Below are 21,367 nucleotides of genomic sequence, written 5' to 3'. Positions count from 1 at the left end.
CAATGTGCGGCTTTCTCTTTGTAAAAAAAGGCTAGACATGAATTTTAAAGTCAAGATCTTGCAGGATATTATCTTTCTGTTGGTGTTTCAGAGCTTATTTTATTTTCACTTTGAACCCATGCTGCACTTCCCCATGGTTAACATGGCAAATTTCACACATGTAGAAAGTCATGCAGATGAATTATTTTACCTTTGCCTGCACCTACATCAGGTGGGAGAATACCAGCTTTCCATGAAGGGAAACAGAAACAGGACACTATATAGTTAGCATGTAAAGCTACATAAAACACTTCTTAAAATGCTAAAGCATGCAAGAAGAATGGAGTGTATCATATCAGTGTACCACCGCAAGGTAGGCTGGTGTTCCCAAACTTACCAGGAATCAAATCCCCACATTACTCAAAGTGCATTATTCATGCTTGCCTATTATGTAAGATGCTTAGGAGATTTCAAACCAAATTTCAATTTCTAATGCTATGGAAGATAATCAAATAAATAACCCTTAAGCAGTTCTATAATTTAGAGGCATGCAAAATCTTTTACTTTTTTTTTTAATCATTTTCACTGAATCTAAAGTTTTTCAAAATCATTTTTAAAAGTATGAAAGGAAGAGTTCCTTCCTTTCCTAAATACTTTAATGCTTTCTCTGTACCAGATGGCATAGCAAACTATGAAGTCCCATGCTCAAACATAAAAGTAAATGTATTATTTAATAACTGTTTTGATTTCCTTGCCAGAAAATCTAAATCAGTATGTAGACTAGCAAATTTTTTCTGATGAATCTAGACCACCACCAGAATCACGTGTATTTATTTGTGTATAGGTCTGCATGTCTGTGTGTGCACGAATGTGTGTGACACATATATGTACGTATATGTGTGTGTGTATATCTATATGCAAAGTTGTAGACTGGAAAAACACATTGTCTTGAACTGTGAATTCAAGTGTGGCAAAATGTTGTAATTTCCTACTCTCACCTTAATATTTTAATACACGTTTAAAAGGGACTTAAAAAACAAACAGCAAATCATTATTTCAGTATGAATTAAATCATTTTTTATATATATTTCAGAAAGAGAAGTTTCTAATACATGTTTGTATTAGTTGGGTAGCATGGATACTTCCACGGTAAGAAGGAAAGAAAAAACACGATTTCTGTCTCATGATACTTCTAATTACATGGATTTTATACATACCCAGCTTACCTTCATCCACAGTTGTTATTGCTTCTTCTGTTATTTGAATTCCTGATCCTGCTGCTGTTTGCGCATAGAAATAAAACTTATACCGAGTGCTGAAATTTAAATTTTTTAAAATCCAGCGGGTCTTGTTGGCAGGAATTTTCAGATCTACCAGAGGGCCTAATTCATGTGTGCTATTAACTGTCAACAAGAACATAAACAAAATAAAGTAATAAAGTAAATGAACAAACCAAACAAAAACAAACACACTGACAGAGAACAAAGCAATGGTTACCAGAAGGGGAGGCGTGTCAGGAGAAGGGGAAATGGGTAAAAGAGTCAACTGTGTGGTGACGGACAGAAGCTGAACTTCCAGTGGTGCATACGGAAGAGTATATACAGAAGCTGCAGTGTATACAGAAATCAAAACAGTACTGCACACATGAAACTTACATAATGTTGGAAACCAATGTTTCCCCCATTAAAAAAACCAAGTCATTCCCCATTCACTGCTGTAGGAACACTATCATAAATAAATGCATCAACCCAAAATGTTAAACCCGGGTTACACTGATGTGTGTAACCTTACTCACTCTTTGTCCAACATAATTGATAACCTTACCTAGTCCTATAAATGGGAGATTGGGATTGACATACACAAACTACTATATATAAAATAGATAACTAATAAAGACCTACTGTATAGCACAGGGAACTCTTCTCAATATCCTTATACTGGCCTATGTGGGAAAAGAATCTAAAAAACGAGTGGATATGTGTGTGTATATATATGTGAATATATATATATAACTGAATCATTCTTAGCTGTAAACCTGAAATTAACACAACACCGTAAATCAACATACTCCAATAAAGATTACAAAAAGAGAATGATCTCAAGATTCACCCTGTGATTATAATACAAATACATCTATATAAGTATATATGTACATACATAGACAGGTATTTAATTTTGCTTTTGCAAGTCTTTTAAATATAAAAAATAAACTATGGGATTAACCATTTAAAAAATTTCTATAACATGGTGCAACAAGGGGAAATAAAGTCTCCATTGGCTTCTAAGATGGGAGAATTTTATAGCTGAATCTCAATAGCATTTCTTATCTCTGTTTTTGCAGATGGAGTCATGTGTTCTTAAATAACCCCTAAACTTGTCTTCAGGGGCTTTGTGCCAAATGTACCCCTTTTCTTCCCATTTTCTGGTTCTACATAATGCCCACATATGTAACGATAGTACCTACCTAAACCCCATGCTCAAGGTTTGTATTATTCTACACATCATTTATATTCAAAAGCATATATGTCATTTTTATTTAAAAAGTATGATTTGAAGTTCCTTCTAGAATAACAGTTGAAAGTGTATATATATATGTATAATACATATATATATACATATTCTACAGCTGTAAGGAAACAACTCGTTTGTATTTTAAGATAACTGTTAAGATCTTTTCCTTCTTAAGCCATATTCCCCAATTTCTTTCTCCCCATAACTTACTTGGCTGATATTTTAAGGTATACTCTGTCAAAATGCCATTCGGGTGGCTTGGTGGCTCCCATTCCAAAGTGAGAGAATCTAGCGTTGGATTAACAATCTTCAAAGAGGACGGAGCGCTGGGGACTTTAAATGAGAAGTAGAGTCAACACAAAGGTTTTTGAATGTTTCAAATTGCATTGAAGTGACGTATTTCATCAGATCTATACCACACATCAAAATTTTTATAACTAATTCTTATTCATAATTCAGCTGAAAATATGTTAATAGAAACCTGTTCTGCCTCACCATTTCCATCTAAAGTCATTAAAACCATTCTCTCCAAATACATAAGGACTTTGCCTTGATACGGACCCAAACTAACGTTCAAACTAATATTGTTGTTGTTCTTTTAAAGAGACAGTACTTGTTTGTTTCTTGAATGGGGTCTTAATAAAAGCAAACTAGTAACTGAGCAGAACTAGTAATATAACCAGACCTGCAAGTAGAAGCAGTTACATTCTGGGCCATGAAGGACTGTTTTCCCCAACAAACCAGGAGTCTGCAAACAGTCAGAACACGCTGTGTGCTAGGCTCTGGGCCTGAGCCAGCCTGTCCAGGTGCAGAGGGGCTCTTATCCCAAGAGCTGACAGATGTCCAGCATCTTATGGTGATGGACAACAGCCTGGTTGCTGGCAAACCCCTGGCTCTGGGGAAGGCCTGCAGGGAGTCAGGATCTCTGTGGCAGAGGCTGGCAGATTACCAGAGGAAACATGCCTGGTCTTCTTTTATCCCCTTTCTCCTGAGGATGAGGGATGATGGCAGTCCTCCTCATGATCGTTAGCTTCTCTACCCAACCTAGCACGCTCCCTAGACCCTCCTGTCATTACAGCCAGAAACCAGGTAGTCAACTGGAATTTCTCCCTCTGCCTCATTTTTACCATCTCAGGAACATGAAATTCTGCAACATCCACCGTGGTAACCTCAACTATATCCCTTCCCTCCTCGCCTCTCAGCTGCTGTCCCCTTCAGGCCCTCACTGGCCTTTGACTGAGCCTAGTAGAGTCCTGGCATATAATTCCAGGTTTCCTCACATCACCCCTTTGAGAATCTGACACCCATAAACTCTCCCCTGAAAAACACATATCCCTTGTATATAACACTAGGGGGTTCATGGAGCTCCTTAAACCCGTCCATCAACCTCTTAAGAGACTACAGTTCCAGGTTAAGAGCTCCTGGTTTGAGGGTTAATATCCATAGCATTTATGGATTATGACCAGATCAGCCATCATACTGGTTCTCCCAAACTGACCTTCCTCTCTTTTCTCACCATTCTTGGAGGCCTAACTTACGGTTCTCTGAAGGAGCCATGCTGCTTCCTACCTTTGTGTCTTGGACATACTACTTCCTCTTTTGTCTGTCCTTCAATTTCCTGGCCCTCTTTTCTATGGCACCAGCCCCTGAGCTATCTAAGGAACCTGTGTAAGGTCTCACCAGTGAAAGCCTCTAGTGTAAGAAGTCCTGACCTCCAAGGAGCAATGAGGTTGAGGACCAGGCATTGTAATGAGATGGGAGTTAGGACACAAGTGACGTTCAGAGGCTGCTGGGCAGCTGCCAACACCATGAGCCCTTCAACCAGAAGTCAGGACAGGGTTTGTCTATAGACTGCTTTTATCCGTGTCTAGGTATATGCTTGAAAAAAAAATACTAATTAAAAAAGATACATGCACCCCAATGTTCACAGCAGCATTATTTACAATTGCTAAGATATGGAAGCAACCTAAGTGTCCATCAACAGATAAACGGATAAAGAAGACATGGTCCATATATACAAGGGAATACTACTCAGCTATAAAAAGAATGAAATAATGCCATTTGCAGCAACATGGAGGAACTTGGAGGGTATTATGCTAAACGAAGTAAGTGAGACAGAGAAAGACAGATACTATATGATACCACTTATATGTGGAATCTAAAAAATACAGCAAACTAGTGAATTTAATAAAAAAGAAGCAGACTCACATATATACAGAGCGGACTAGTGGTTATCAGTTTGGAGTGGCAGGGGGAGGAGGAATCCAGAGGTAGGGGAGTAAGAGGTATAAATTATTAGGTATAAAAACAGGCTTCAGGAGTATACTTACAACATGGGGAATACGGCCAATATTTTACAACTAGCTGTATACCTATAACTTACATAATATTTGTATTGCAACTATACTTCACCAGGCTCCCAGGTGACTGTGCCCAGACTCCTCCAGCCCCAACTCCTGCATCAGTGTGTTTGGTTCTCCGCAACCCCCCCACTCCCTGCCCCCGCTGCCATGGCCTGCACTTGGAGAGACTTCTTCCCAACATGTTCTGTCAAGATCTCCAACCTTCGGGGACTTCCCTGGTGGTCCAGTGGTTAAGACTCCATGCTTCCAATGCAGGGAGCACAGCTTCACCTCTGCTCGGGGAATTAAGATCCCACGTGCTGTGTTAGTATGAACTCTGAAGCTACGCTGAGAAAAAAGTAAACTACAACCTAGAGGATTCTTTCCTTTCTAGATGTTTTTCTCAGGCAATCACCTTTTGTTCTCATGCTTTTTGGCTAAGGTAATTGAGGTTTAAAGAAGTTACATAACTTGCTTTAGGTCAGAAAGTTAATGATCCAGGTCAGCATCAAATTAGCAAGGTTCTACAAGGCATTGTAATAAGATGGGAGCATTGTACATCTCACTGTAATGAGATACTTCCATATCTTAGCAATTGTAAATAATGCTGCTGTGAATATTGGGTGCATGTATCTTTTTAATTAGTATTTTTTTCCAAACATAAACCCAGACATGGATAAAAGGAGTTTACAGACAAACCCTGTCCTGACTTCTGGTTGTAGGGCTCATGGTGTTGGCAGCTGCCCAGCAGCCTCTCAGACTCACCTGAGTGTCCCAACTCCCATCTCATTACAATGCCTTGTAGAACCTTGCGTAAGTGTCCATCAACGGATAAGTGGATAAAGAAGCTGTGGTACCTATATACAATGGAATACTAGTTAGCCATAAAAAGAATGGAATTTTGCCATTTGCAGCAACATGGATGGACTTGCAGGGTACTATGCTAAGACAGAGAAAGATTTTTGGCAGTATGACTAAGTGTGGAAAAAATGTTGAGAGAAAGGTGGTTTTGGGGAAGCCTGTGAAGCCTTATCCACAGCCTCAGGCCATAGATGAGCTGACACTTTGCCAGCTCTGTGTGTGCTATGTTCATCTATGGGACAAATCACATTTGGCTTCCAGAATATACCTTACTTTGGGGCCCTTCTGTTATCCAAAGCCTCTCGAGATATGCCATATTCTCCTAGGAGCTCAGAAATACATCCACCCTACCTCCTTCCGGAGTATTGAAGACCTTGTCAGGGCTGGCTGGGCCCTCCCCTTTCCCATTGACCACACGGACATTCAGTGTGTAGTGGCTAAAGGGCTCCAGCCCAGGCAACATGCCGTGAGTCTTGCTGCCCTGGAAAGTAAGGATCTTCTTTTCAATATGGCGTCTGTTTCTTGTCAATGAACTCTGCGCCTTCCAGTAGTAAATCTGAAACAGCAAGAAGAAAAGTCAGGGATGGACAAGGGAATCAACGGAATCTTCATGATCACAAAATTAAAGCTTTGTGTTTTCCCCCAGAAAGTTCCCTGGGTAAATTTTAGACTAGAGGAACAATGGACAGATATTGATTTGGAGGCAAGCGAGTAGGACCCCACAGGTAGTGAGAGAAATTAAGAATATTTGATGAAGCTGGACTCTACTATTTTGTTAGAGGAGTCTAAGTGAAACTAAAGAAATGAAACAGCATGAGACCCATAGAGAAGGATTTAAGTGTCCTTTACTTACATAAAATAGTCTAAAAGTAAAAATCATTGTTGTTGTTTAGTTGCTAAGTTGTGTCTGACTCTTACAACCCCGTGAAAAAAATTAAAGATTACTGTCCAATATTTACAAACTTTTCCAGACTTAATACAACTTCAAGTACAATATATCATTTAGTTTAATCCTAAACCCACAGAAAAGGTGTCACAACTTTTATTATGACTATTCCTATAGTACAGATGAGCCCCTGGGCTATCAAGAGGCAAGAAGACCCTCTACAAACTCTAGGGCTTTCTCACTAAACCAAACTGCATTGCTTAATTAAAAGCACTTATTTTTTGGCATTAAATTGCAGACACAGATTTTGAAGAGATAAAGTATCGATTAACTTTGGATAAAAATGCAGAACTGCTATTTATTAAGTCCTCTTAAATTCTCTTAGGAGTTTAAAAGCACTTTCAAAAGAAATCAATGTATCTGCAGAATCTGCCCAAATTGAACATGATGCAGTGCAAAAACTGGCCTCTAGATGTCAGGATTTAACAAATCAAAGCAGTGACTTCTTGGTCGCTAGGAAAGTTCTTTGACCATCTGTCAATCAAAAATATGAATCAATCTTTCTACCCTTCCCAAGAACAAAGAAAATTGATGTTTATAAGAATGACCTAGTTGGGACTACATGATCTTGCTGCTGCTTAGTCACTTCAGTCGTGTCCGACTCTGTGCGACCCCATAGACGGCAGCCCACCAGGCTCCCCCGTCCCTGGGATTCTCCAGGCAAGAACACTGGAGTGGGTTGCCATTTCCTTCTCCAATGCAGGAAAGTGAAAAGTGAAAGTGAAGACGCTCAGTTGTATCCGACTCTTAGCAACCCCATGGACTGCAGCCTACCAGGGTCCTCCGTCCATGGGATCTTCCAGGCAAGAGTACTGGAGTGGGGTGCCATTCTACAATCTAAATTATTAACAACAAAAGTCTACATTGTTCTCAGGATAATTTTGTTTGTTCGACACATGTCACTATTGCTTTAAAGCTAGGTGCATTTCATTACACTGTAGCTTTCTGAACAATAGTTTTTCCCATTTAATGCATTCGTTAACTGTTGAGTTGGCAGACTGTTAGATTACATGTGGGATAAGTGGAGAAAGTACTTTTCTCTCACTTTGTGAACAGTGAGATTTTGATCTGACTCTAGCTGGGATGCTGCAGAGGTGGCTTGCCAGATGAACTCTCAAGGCTTCCTCCAGCCAAGAAAAGTGAATCTGGCATGCCTTTCACTTAGATGGGCAGGTTCTAAGAAAAGAACAAGAAAAGTGTCTTTCACTTGCCCGATAGCCCTGCAGGTGTCCTCGGATACTTTTCAGAGGTACAGGGTCCCAGTGCACCTCAGCTAAGGTGCTGTTTACCACGTTGACACGCACATTCCCTGGAGCCACCATTGGGACTGGGGAAGATGAGAAAGGGGGGTAAGAAGTATCAATGTCATTTTGAATTTCATGCAAAAATGTCACTGTCTCATAATTTTGACTTGACACATGCCCCAACCCTATTCTATGAATTATCAAGGAGGAGAGTAATTTTTCATTTTTGGTATCTGTTCATTTGACTTTGTGATAATAACACATCTTTTTAAACAGTAATAACTTTTAACATTCTGAACCGATTTTCTACATAAGCAGGCTGTTTAAATGCAGAAATGTTGAGCAAAATAACTGCTGCCTCTCTCCTTCCCAATCTAAGTACCTCTGGGCATGGCCTTGACTTGCACCTTAGTAATCTGTTTGCTGGGGGACAATATACACAAAATAGCATCAGACACTTACGGTCTTCTCCAGAATGTCCCATGACTGCAGCTGGCTCTGGGGCAAACCCTGCATCGTTCAGGGCCTGAACTTTGATCAGGTATGGAACAAAGGTTGGGGTGCCCGAGACAATGTATTTGGATACATTTGCCACAACCACAGACGTCCATTCATCATCGCCATCCTTCTGGCGCCAGCTAACTTTGTACTGAAGGCCTGGCCCATTAGATTCAAAACCATTCAAGGGCTACAAGAAAAGCCAGATAATCAGAGCTTATAAAACAGATTGCACCATCTCATACTGGAATGGCAAGTTTGATTCCCAGACTTAAGGACAGTGAGCACTGAGACAGTAAAATATAAGCTATGAACAGTTTTCTCCAGGAAACTTTCTGTCTTTTTTTCACATGTGATGAGATTCATAGCTTGTTTGGGATCAACACTTCAAAGGTAGTTAATTTCTATCTTGAAGTAGTAAAAACCACCCAAGCCTTTCAAATTCTGGCTTCACAGTTATGGGTGGGTGACATAAAACTTTTCAGTTACATAATTTCCTTTATGTATTTCTGCTTGTGTGACAGTACATCAGTCTCTATTTTACTTGGAGACTGAAACTTGTCAACTACTTCTTTATTAAAAAAAAATGATACTGGCATATTCTGTCTTGTTTCTCCATGCATGTATATAAATATACACAAAGGTGTAAGCATCTAAGTATGGCCCTGTATGGGTCTATCTAAAGTAAGTTTTAAAAAACCACAAGTAAAAATATATTAATTTTTCAAGTCCAGAAAATACACACAGGCCAAAAAGAAAACAGTAGAAGTTGACTACTGGTACGTGTCTTCTAGATGGTTCTTTATGAGGATGATAATTCGAGTCAGCATTTATTGAGCATGTATATGTGTTAGGCACCGTCCTACGTGCTTGCTATGCATTAACTCCTTTAATCTTATGAGGTGGGTTCATTGCTATTCCCATCACACAGATACATGATGGAGATGTTAAGTGTTACACAGTTAGTAAGTGGCAAAGCTGGGATTTGCATCCATTCATTCTGGCTCCAAGGATCAAGCTTTTAACTACTACACTATAAATAAATAAAGAGTCCCCCAAATGGATGAAACAGGATTTTTAATATGGATATTATTTAAAAACAACTTTCTGGGATAGGGGAGGGGAAGGAGGATCATGAGGCAGGGGATATATGTGTTAATATGGCTGATTCGAGTTGTTATATGACAGAAACCAACACAATATTGTAAAGAAATTTTCCTCCAATTAAAAAAAATTAAAAAACGACTTTTCTTTCCACTGTAAATATACCAAGGAAAATTGAAGATTTCAGACATAGCTCACCTTCCATGTAATCACCAAATTATCTGGCTCTGATCCCAGCCCTTCCACAGCTGTGGGATTTTTATCAGGTTCTAGAAGTCAAGCAGCCATACACTTGTAAGCTTTGATCTTTTGCAAACAGTGGAAAACTTTTCTATTTTATTTCATATCACAGAGGTCCTGCTTTACCTGCAGCTTTAGTCAAATACTGCTCAGATGCCTCGCTGGGCAGACTCCTCCCCAGGTTGTTTTCTGCCATCACTCGGAAGGAATAGTTGACATAGGGCGACAGCTTCAGCTGGGCTGTGGTCTGTGTTCCAGGAACTTCAGTTTGGTGGTGCCACAGCCCTGGCTCATGCATTGCATCTTCATACTCAATGATGAATTCTGGCCATACCACATACATGCAACAAACCCAAGACATGAACTCATTCACCCAATGGTAGGTTACTAGGATAATGAACCAGATAATCTAACAAGAGCAGCCAAACATGAGTTATCTCACTTTCAAGAAAAAATCATTGGGATATTTTGACTTCAGAGTCCTATTATTGTCCTCAACACTCAAGCAGATCCAATAATGTTTGGTATTCTTTATTTAGCTTGTTGAGTTAAAATTATTTAGAAGTGACCCACATATTTCTAGGAAAGTTTAAACAATGAAAAAATGACTGATTTTTGTTTTCCACAACAGGAGAAGTTAAATTAAATACAAGAAGATACCATTTCCCACTACATAGACTGGCAACAATCAAGCATTTAACATACTTTGTGGACTTGGACATAGGGAAATGAGCGTTCTTATACTTTGCGGGAAGCATGAATTGGTACAACTTCAATGGAGCACAATTTAGAAGATCTAACAATATTTAACTCAGATTCTCTTTGATTGAGAAACTGTGCTTCCAGCAATTTATTTTGAATAAATGTGCTTATGCATATGTTCAAAAATACATGAAAAGGAATCCACATGGCAGCATTGTTTGCAAGTGAAACAACCTAATTGCAAACAAACTAAATGTTCATCAGTAGAACACTGATTAAATAAATTATGATGCATCCCCACAATGGAATATTCTGCAGCTGTAAAAAATGAATAGGGCTGCGCCACATGTACTGAAACAGAATGATTTCTAAAATATATTGTTAAGTGACACCAAGAAGGGTTCAGAACATGATCCAGTGTGTGCTGGATACTACAGCTGTGTAAACGTAAAAAGATTTACTATGACATACACACATACACATGTGCTTGAATGTACATGTGTTACTTCTCAGAGGACACAAACTGCAATACTGGTGTCACTGCAGGAACTGAGAATCAGGGGTGGGAGGAAGACTTACTTTTTAATGGATACCTTCTCTCTTGTCTCTATTAAAATTTTGTGGTATGTGTATTTTATCCTTGTAAAAACAGGTATTTATTTGAAAAGATGAATGCGCCACAATGCAGGACTATTTACAATAGTTCAATGCAGTACTATTTACAATAGCCAAAATATAGAAGCAGTCTAGATGTCCATTGACAGATGAATGCATAAAGAAGATACAGCATATAAATACAATGGAATATTAATCAGCCATAAAAAGAATGACGTAATGCCACATGTGGCAACATGGGTGGATCTAGACATTACGATATTAAGTGAAATAACCCAGGCAGAGAAAGACAAATATCATACAATATTGCTTATATGTTTAATTCAAAAGAAAATGATGCAAATGAACTTATATACAAAGCAGAAATAGACCCATAGACATAGAAAACAAACTTATGGTTATCAAAGGGGAAATGTAGGGGGAGGGATAAACGAGGAGTTTGGGACTGACATAAACACAGTACTCTGTATAAAACAGATAACCTACAAAGACATATGGTACAGCACAGGAAACTATACTCAATATTTTGTAATAACCTAGAATGTGAAAAAATAGGTATAAGTGAATCATTCTGCTGTACACGTGAAACTAACAATATTGCGAATCAAGTATACTTCAATTAAAAAATAAATGGAAAAAAGGTTATTTAGATATTAATTATCTACTACTTGCCATGTACCATGACACAAATTATAGATACAAAAATGAACTAGAAATATGTGTTGCACTGCACATCACTTAGTGATGCGCTAAGCTCATCACTTAGAGTTCTCCTTCTAATCTGCGTTAACTTGCTAGTGATCTCCAGCTTAAACTGATGACCTTCACATTTATATCTTTAGCCCCTATCTCTTCCCTGAACTGCAGTCTTGGATACTTAATCACCTACTCAAGAATTCCACTTGTTTGTTGAGTATGGCATCTCAAATTGGATGTGACCAAGACTGATCCCAATCTTCAGCCCAACTAGTAGTGACAACTCAGGCCAGAATCTTGAAGTCCTTTTTGATTCCTCTCTTTCTCTCAAATGCTCAACAGTTCTGTTAGCTGTGTTTTTTAAATATATGCAAAATTTCAGCTTACCATTTCTCAGCTTCTCCATCCCCATGAGCTAATATAAGACATGAAGATTTCTTGTGTGAATTACTGCATAACCTCCTAACTCACAAGTTCCCAAACTTCTCAGTCATAGTAGGCTTATGTTCCAGTACTTTTTTTCATGGCTCCGTTAGGTCAAAAGAAATACCTAACATTTCCAAGTAGTAAGGAGTTAGGTCCATATAAACTAATAAGTGTTTATGTCTTAACTTAAAATGAACAGGAAACCACATAACTTCTCTAACCTTGTCAACAAATTAGATACCACCTTCCTCCTTTCCTGTTTCACACTGATTTTCACACAGTATTTGCTTTTTTATCACAGCGAAGGCTTTGCAGAGATATGACATTGTCACAATGTGACATAGCACTATTAATACTGAAGCTGTGAACTACCTCCAGCTAGCATTTCATGGGGTGTCTGACAGATGTCACTGTATTTAAAAAAAAAACAAAATTTAAAAATCACAAACTTAACATCTGGAGGCACGCCTGTGAGTTTGCTGAGGTTCTGCATGGTATTTCAATGCATGATTTGAGAACCACGGTCCTGCCTGGTCTCGCCACCCTGCTACCCTCTTGTTTCTCTATAGACTATTTTCAGTAGAATAGCCAGTGCGATCCACTGTTGTTTAGTCACAAAGTCATGTCTGACTCTTTTGCAACCCCATGGTCTGTAGCCTGCCAGGCTCCTCTGTCCATGGGATTTCCCAGGCAAGAACACTGGAGTGGATTGCCATTTCCTTCTCCAGGGGACCTTCCCCACCTAGGGCTTGATCCTGTTTCTCCTGCATTGCAGGGGATTCTTTGCTGCTGAGCCACTGGGGAATCCTAGCGTGATCCATTCCTCTATTTAAGTCCCTCCAATTCCTTCCCAAACTCTACAATGGAATGCAGGGTCCTACACATGCATATCCCACTCCCCCACCAACTCTCTGCCTCTTTGACCTTTTCTCCTACTTCACTTCCTCTTGTTCATTTCACTCCAGCTACAGTGGCTTCTGAGCAGACACGCTCCTATCTCAGGGTCTTTGCTCTTTCTCTTGCTCTCCTTGGGAAATTCTTTCTCCAGGTAACTACATGGCGTGTTGAGTACCTCCTTCTTCAGGTCTTAATTGACATACACAAACATTACCTTCTTTTTTTTTAAATTGATTATTTTGTAATTGAAGCATAGTTGATTTACAATATTGTGCTAGTTTCAGGTATATAGCAAAGTGATTTGGTAATACATATATAGAAGAATCTAACTATAATCATTTCCCATTACAGTTTATTACAATATATTGAATACAGTTCCCTGCGCTAAACAGTAAATCCTTGTTTATCTATTTCATATATAGTAGTGTAAATCTGTTAATCCAAAATTCCTAATTTATTCCTTCTGCCTTTCCCTTTGCTAACCATACATTTGTTTTCTATGTCTATGAGTCTGCTTCTGTTTTGTAGGTATGTTCATTTGCACCATTTTTTAGAACCATACATAAGTGATATCATGTAAGATTTGTCTTCTCTGTCTTACTTCACTCAGTATGCTAATTTCTAGGCCCATCCATGTTGCTGCAAATGGCATTACTTCATTTTTGATGGCTGAGTAGTAGTCCATTTTCTTCACTCATTCACGTGTTGATGGACACTTAAGTTACTTGTATGTCTTGGCAGATGATTGTAAACAATGCTGCAATGAATACTGGGGTACATGTGTCTTTTTGAATTAGGGCTTTCATCTTTTCTGGATATGTGCACAGGGATGGGATTGCTGGATCACATGGTAACTCTATTTTCAGTTTTTTTTTTAAGGAAACTCCATACTATTTTCCAGAGAAATGCTACCTTATTAATGTAGCTTTTCCTAACAACCTTGTTTGTAATTATATCCCTTACCCCTGTATTCTTTAATCTCCTTCTCCTGCTTTGTTCTTTGTGTGGCCTAAACATGGACACACACACACACAGCCGTGTGTGTATATATGCTTATATTTGACTCCTCTAGAAAGCAGATGCAGAGACAGAACTAAATGTGTACAGTGTCAATTTTTACATGTATATAGAGGGTTAGGGTTAGTGTTGGGGTTAGGGTGAGGTAAGTAAAGTGACTTTTCAAACCCGCAACTGGTAACAGAGCTCAGTGCAGACATCTGAGGGGTCTTTCTTTCCATTAGCCCTTGCTATAAAGTGACACATTCACCAGTGTTAACTCCTCACCCTGATGACATCAGCCTAGAGAATAAAATCAGGTGAGGGACCATGCCATAAGGATACTGGAAGAGCTTAGTAAAATTAGACTACGGATAAGCTTAGAAGTTTTAAAATCAAACAGATACTTAAGAGAGTAGACACAAGTCTGTAATATGTTTATGCTGCATGAAGACTAAATTGCTTTACAGTGACTAAGATAATTCTGAAACGATGTGCATGTTGATTTATTATACCTGCTGTAAAGCAGAATAGTTCCAATTAAATTAAGCAAAAACCTCTCCTCTATCTTCTGTTCTTTAGTGATGTTCCTTTCTCAATGGATTTTCAGTCCTTGATCAGAACATTCATTTCATTCATGCCAAGTCTTCCTGTTCATCCAGTATATTAACCAGACTTAGCTGGTGTGGATGCTTAGAGACTTTTTTTTACCCAGGTTAAAATGACCCCATCAGATTTCAAGGCATTTCTACTCTTCATTCATTTATTCAACAAATATCTATTAAGTACCTATTATATATCAGGCATTCTTCTGAAACAAGTTAGTCAAAAATCTCTGCCCATATGGAGTGTATATTTTAGTTAAGGACACAAATAAGATAAAAAAAATATTACTGTATTACTGTGTACAGTGTCTAGGCATATATATATATGTATATATGTGCATATATGTACACATGCATATGTACACATACATATACACGCACTACTCAGATCTCTTTTTGAGAGAGAACCCACTACCAGGAATGTCAACAGCAGGCTCTATCTGCTGCCCCTTTCCCAAGGATCAGCTGTGGTGTTCCCGTGAGGCCACTCTCCACCTGAGCTCGTCCAGTGACTGAGCACAGCGAGGGCCCTAGACTCAGCCCCACCCTCTGCAGAACTTCCCCCTGGGGTCCTTGCTGACCTGGCTGAGATGATCTGTACTGGAGTCTGAGAGTTCTCCCAAACACCCCTCCTTCCTCTCTCCTTTCACAGACATCAGACCTGTATTACAATCTGAAGATCTTTCCTGCCTACTGCTGCTTTCTCTCCCTTTTATCTTCCATGGGCTCTTTCCCAAATAATCTCTTTAGGCTGATGTCATCAAAGTGAGGAGTTTGAGGAGTTAACACTGGTGAATGTGTCACTTTATAGCAAGGGCTAATGGAAAGAAGGAAATGGCAACCCACTCCAGAATTCTTGCCTGGAAAATCCCATGAACAGAGGAGCCTGTTGGGTTACAGTCCATGGGGTTGCAAAGAGTCTGACATGACTGAGCATGCACACACCCAAGCCTAATCACCTCCCCAAAATTCCTGTCTCCTAATACTAATACCCAGAGAAGGCAATGGCACCCCACTCCAGTACTCTTGCCTGGAAAATCCCATGGACGGAGGGGCCTGGTGGGCTGCAGTCCATGGGGTCGCTAGGAGTCGGACACGACTGAGCGACTTCACTTTAATGGAAAGAAAGACATCTCAGATGTCTACACTGAGTTCTGTTACCAGTTGAGGGTTTGAAAAGCCACTTTACTTACCTCAATATTCTAAGATTTAGACTGGTCTTTCTGTTATTTTCTCCCATATTAATGGGCAAAATATCTTGCAATATATCTTCCTACTTTGGTAGAAACTGAGGGTGATTCTTATGGATCTTTAACACAAAAGCACAGTCTATTCACTTAATTACCATCTTAATCCATCAGTGTCCCAAACCAGAAACTGTAACCAAGAATGACTCCAGCTCTGAGGAGAGGTGAGCCATAAATAAATGTTTTGGTTCTGTGAGAAATGAAGCAGAGGATGCCAGGAAATATCCCTGTGGGAAATTTCAATTGCATGTGACAGAATGCTTTGAAAATAATCATAAAGTTGACCAGTGAAAAAGCAAATGACATCACATACTTGTAATAGGACTATTGTTGTCATCGCCTGGGGTCCATGACAGCTGAACACTCCTGTCCAGTTGATCTGTCAATTCTAAATCAAAGGGAGGATTTGGGACATCTGTAGATCAAACACATACATCATAGTTAACCATCCGACCTTGAGGGTCTCCGTTACTTGTGCTACTATTCACAGAGTGGACTCTTAAAGACACAGAGCACGTAATGGCCAATGAGCATGCAACCGAAAGGAAATGAAAACAGCTGAGGCTGCTGGGAACGCACACACCATCCAGGAGAACCCCTCGTTGAGCTCTGCTTGTATCTTTTTCAAATGAAACAAGTCCCTTGTCACCAAAGCCAGTGGAATGGACAAGTATGGTTCTCCAGCACTCTCAGTGTGTCTTTTCATAAACATAGACGAGCACAAACAGAAACAGTAATATGGAAGCTGAATTTCTAACAAATGGGAAACAGAGAATGGCAAACGCTGAAAAACAAAATACAGGTAAATGCATGTACTGTTAAAAGAAGCTGCAAATATTCTTTCTGAAACATGCTAAACTACAGATTTGGGGGCACTTGAAGAATATTCATATTTTTAAGGGAATTATAAAATTGATGCTATGCAGCTAGCCCTCAGCATGCATACTTTATGTGGATGCTCAGTACTCGTCAGGCATATGGGGAGGTGTGTTTATTCTCAGAGGACACCGGGGTATAGACACCTGTTGGGATGAAGGTGTCCCAGAAGCATGTCTGCCTCTTCTAATGGTGCACTTGAAATCCAGAGAGTTAATGTTCCCCTTGGGTCTTTTCCTGACCTTGCTCTTGGCAGTACCTCTGGCTCTTGGACAAACCAGAAGCCATGTAAAAATGTAAGCACCTCTTTGATACTAGTAAAGAAGCAGTAAATGTCTATAAAGGACAGCTATTCTATAGTATAATCCATGGTATCTGTAAAATCCAGCTGAGTTTTTGCCACAAAATTAATTTTTGTATTTAACACTGAAAAAAGATGAGGGTTCTTCAGTCAAAAAGATTTCTGGAAAAAAATTCTGATTTATTTTTCCAACTCAGAAAAATCAACATGATATGGAAGTGTCCTCTTTTTTGTCTATCTTTAGTGATTTATCTCCTGTGAACACAGTGAATTGGTGGTTTTCTCCGACACAAAGGTCAAATGTTGTTCTAGACATCTATTGTTTTCCTATGTAAATTTCTTGAAAAGGGAACCCCCAAACAACATTTAGCTTTCCAAAACAACTTTTAATAGATTGAAAATCTAATTTTTGGAATGATATATGAAATTGCTTTTCCTGTCTGTAAAAGGTGGACAATAGCTTTTGAAAAGCACTATGCTACTTTACAAAGAAATAATATCAAAGAGGGACTTTCATTAAATTCAACGACTTTGTAATAACACATGAAATACTTGAAATTGAGTGGCAATATATGCAGTGAGAAGTTCCAGGGTTACAATGGAAAAATGATTCACAGCAGTAAATGGACAACACAGCTGAACATCTGACAGAGCCCCTTTCCTTAAAGAAACACAAGGACGTGATGGAGATAAGAAAGTAAAGAAATTTTTCTGCATGTGTGAAATTGTTCAAAAGAAAACAGAGAAAAAGGACTCATATTAGTTTACCGTAAATGGGAGCTGGAGTTGGAGTAGGAGCTAGAAAGGACAGTAATATAAACGATTTTAATCAAAATTAGTAATGGAAAGATATACGATAGCACAAAAAGACAGAGACTGAACATGATTAAGATTATAAAACTGAGCCTTATGTTTAGCTGCAAGGCATGGCATTGATAAACATACAGGAACAATTTGGGGGTAAAACCTCTTCAGTTTTAAATAAAAGTAGATTAACTGCTCTATCTTATAAAAATATCACTAATATGCATAACCACCATTTTAATTCCAGTGCTGCTACAGGGTATATTTATGCTGGAATTATTTCCTCAAAGGACTCTTTCAAAAAAGATCTGGGTATTTCACTCACCTATAAAACGGTAAAACTGTAACAAGAAAATAGTTACAATTGACAATTTTTCCTTTCAATCCTAAAACAGGGCAGCCAGTTGTGCTATACGTGTTTTAGTTCTTACCGACAACGCTAAGCACAGCGCTGGCCGAAACGTTGTCCAGAGTTGTGTTGGCCACACATGTGTAGGTCCCACCATCATCATCGTTGACATCAGCGACCACCAAATGGTCCTTGTCAACGGTGAACCTGCAATATCACACGTTCAGAGCGGCTGAAATGGACACCCAGCCACACCCCATAACCATTTTACTGGCACGAAAACAACAGTGAATTTGATAGAAGGGAAAGACGATAAAGACTAGCAGCACACCAGAGCGAAAATCCTGTACAATACATGTCACTTTGATAATGATTATAGTTGGAAAATATTTTGAATGAATGAGAAGCTTGTTTTGAAATGATGACAAGTCCTCTGGTCCAGTGGGTTTTAACCATACCTCTGGAGTTTTAGGCACTTCCTCAAGACCAGGGGCTGAGGTGGGGGCAGTTCCAGTTATCCTGACTAAAGGGCTTTCCTATGGCTTCTGCGACTACCACTCATCCAGCTCAGTTTTTAACAAAGTGTATATTTTTTAAAAAGTTATAATTATTGTTGTTTATTTTTCATTGGAGTATATATATACTTGATGTTTCATGTATACAGCAAAGTGATTCAGTTTTATTTTTTAAATATATATATTTAAAATATATATATAGTCTTAAATATATTTAGTCTTACTAAATATATTTACTTAAATATATATAGTCTTCTCTGGTAGCTCAGACGGGAAAGTGTCTGCCTACAATGTGGGAGACCCGGCTTCAATCCCTAGTTTGGGAAGATCTCCTGGAGAAGGGAATGGCAACCCACTTCAGTATTCTTGCCCTCCCCTCAAAAAAAAGGAGCTCAAAGAAATATTTTTGGGACTTCCCTGGTGGCTCAGACGGTAAAGCATCTACCTGCAATGCGGGAGACCTGGGTTCAATCCCTGGGTCAGGAAGATCCCCTGGAGAAGGAAATGGCAACCCACTCCAGTACTCTTTCCTGGAAAATTCCATGGACAGAGGAGCCTTGTAGGCTACAGTCCATGGGGTCGCAAAGAGTTGGACATGACTGAGCGACTTCATTCACTCACTCATATATATATAAATGAATAAGAATGTAAATAATCAGAGTATACATGTACATCCATATACATATATACATATACATATTCTCTTTTTCAGATTCTTTTCTGTTATAGGTTATTCTAAGATGCTGAATATAATTCCCTGTACTACACAGTAGGTTCTTGCTGTTCATCTATTTTACATACAGTAGTGTGCATCTGTTAATCTCAAATTCCCAATTTACTCCACTCCCATCCCTTTCACCTTTGGTAACTGTAAGTTTGTTTTCTAAAAGTCTGTGATTCTATTTCTGTTTTATAAATAAGTTCATTTGTATCATTTTTCTAGATTCCATATATGTGATATCATATGGTATTTTTCTTTGACTTACTTCACTTAGTATGATAATGTCTAGATCCATCCATGTTGCTGCAAATGGCATTATTTCATTCTTTTTTATGGCTAAAGAATTCATCATTTACTGCAGAAACTTTGTATCGTTTTTCTATATGCATAATTTACAATAGGAGAAATGATTTGCAATAGAAGAAAATAAATGCAAACAATACCAATCAGGTTTATCACTAGAAACAGGAAGATTTAGATCACCAGTCACTAAGAAGAGCTTTCTAGAAGTTTCTTGTAAGTTTCTTGTAAGCATGACAGTTTACCCAGTAGGTCAAAAATCTATGCAAATAGGATTCATGCATGGTTTTAATGAAGCCACATAAATCATTAACTGTATTCACAGGGGATTTCCAAGCTAAACCTTTAGCTAACTTAGTCCAATGGTCATTTCTTCATACTTCCTTCTCATCTTTATCAATTCAGATCCCAGAGATAAAACTGACCAGTTGAAGCACAGAACTAGATGGAAACCCTGGGCACAGAAAAGGCCACATAGTTCTTCTAAGGAACATTTACAGGCAAGAGGGCACCATTAAGGCACAGTTGAAAAAAAGCCACAGAAACCATTTCTACCAGCAGATAGCATTCCTTCCCACTGGGGTGACTGTAGCCCCCCTGTATCTGCTCAAATTCTCCCGTTCAACTGTGTACCCCATCAAACCCACCTGAAAATGGGCATGACCTTTCCTCCATTCCAAGCTAGAGGAATGCAGCATGCTCAGGCTCTTTCAAATTCTTTACTTGTTTTATTTTTCTCCTCCTCCTTCTATTGGCTTTAGGTAAAATGAAAAGAAAACTCCCCTTCCAAATAAAAACTAGAGTCCTGTAAAATACTGATGAGGATTCAGGCACACTCTGATGATTAAAGAGATCACATTTCTGCTTATTTGTAAAAGGGAATGAAAACATCTGTTGAGACTGCACTGTACATGGCAGAAAACAATGGACATTGTCCAAGATCTGAAAGGAATTTTTGCATCCTGAATTACATAGTACACCAACATACAAAAATAGACAACATTCTCAGGGTCTTATTTCCATAACTTGATACCTTTCTAGGTCTGAACAATATACAGCAAGGAAAGGAAAATGTATATCTACTTTGAAGAGAGAGCAGAAACTTTAAAAGCGTAATCATTAAGTCACTATACAGGGACTTCCCTGGCAGTCCACTGGTTAAGACTTTGCCTTTCATGGCCGGGGGGTGAGGGTTCAATCCCTGCTCGTGGAGCTAAGATCCCACATGCCTCAAGCAAAAAACATGGAATAGAAATGATATTGTAACAAATTCAATAAAGGCTTTAAAAATGGTCCATGTCAACAAATCTTCCAAAAAAGTCACTATACAGTAAACTTCTAGTTCAAGAGTAGCTTAAAGAGAGAAGGATGAGAAAGGAAAGGCATTGTCTTCAAATACCTTCCATCATTGGGCAGCTCCCCGTGGTCTTTGAGCCACATGACAGTGGGGATTAAGGTGTGATCGTGTTTCACTTTGCATTCAAAGGACACAGTGCTCCCTCTTTGCACAACTGCATATTCAGGCTGTTTAATGATCCTTGTTGGATCTGAAATGGAAAGTTACTGTTATCCATTGCCAAAGCTGGAGAACT

The 21,367-nt window shown here is 38.9% G+C and overlaps 1 protein-coding gene across 17 annotated transcripts in view; it reads right to left on the bottom strand.

The window, feature by feature from the left end:
* The window catches only part of NRCAM (neuronal cell adhesion molecule), a 249,991-nt gene that overhangs the window by 30,790 nt on the left and 197,834 nt on the right, over positions 1-21,367 (bottom strand). For 5 of the 17 annotated variants that reach the window (XM_086396798.1, XM_086396807.1, XM_086396800.1 and 2 more), the window contains 12 exons: positions 21,175-21,322; positions 18,322-18,446; positions 17,855-17,884; positions 16,223-16,324; positions 9,852-10,049; positions 9,684-9,754; positions 8,346-8,571; positions 7,851-7,966; positions 6,045-6,249; positions 2,701-2,823; positions 1,206-1,382; positions 191-226 (listed from right to left, as the gene is read on the bottom strand). In XM_086396798.1, the coding sequence (XP_086252924.1) occupies positions 191-226; positions 1,206-1,382; positions 2,701-2,823; positions 6,045-6,249; positions 7,851-7,966; positions 8,346-8,571; positions 9,684-9,754; positions 9,852-10,049; positions 16,223-16,324; positions 17,855-17,884; positions 18,322-18,446; positions 21,175-21,322 (1,557 nt within the window). Of the gene's footprint in view, positions 1-190; positions 227-1,196; positions 1,383-2,700; positions 2,824-6,044; positions 6,250-7,850; positions 7,967-8,345; positions 8,572-9,683; positions 9,755-9,851; positions 10,050-16,222; positions 16,325-17,854; positions 17,885-18,321; positions 18,447-21,174; positions 21,323-21,367 lie in introns of all 17 variants that reach the window. The other 12 variants (XM_086396803.1, XM_086396813.1, XM_086396805.1 and 9 more) reach the window with 5 other exon arrangements.

Source organism: Bos grunniens, chromosome 4, assembly GCF_055505025.1.
Source record: "Bos grunniens cultivar Pamir isolate PY7600 chromosome 4, Bosgru_T2T1.0, whole genome shotgun sequence".
Classification (NCBI taxonomy): Eukaryota; Metazoa; Chordata; class Mammalia; order Artiodactyla; family Bovidae; genus Bos; species Bos grunniens.
Note: the sequence above shows the minus strand (reverse complement) of the source record. Positions and strands in the feature narration are given on the sequence as shown.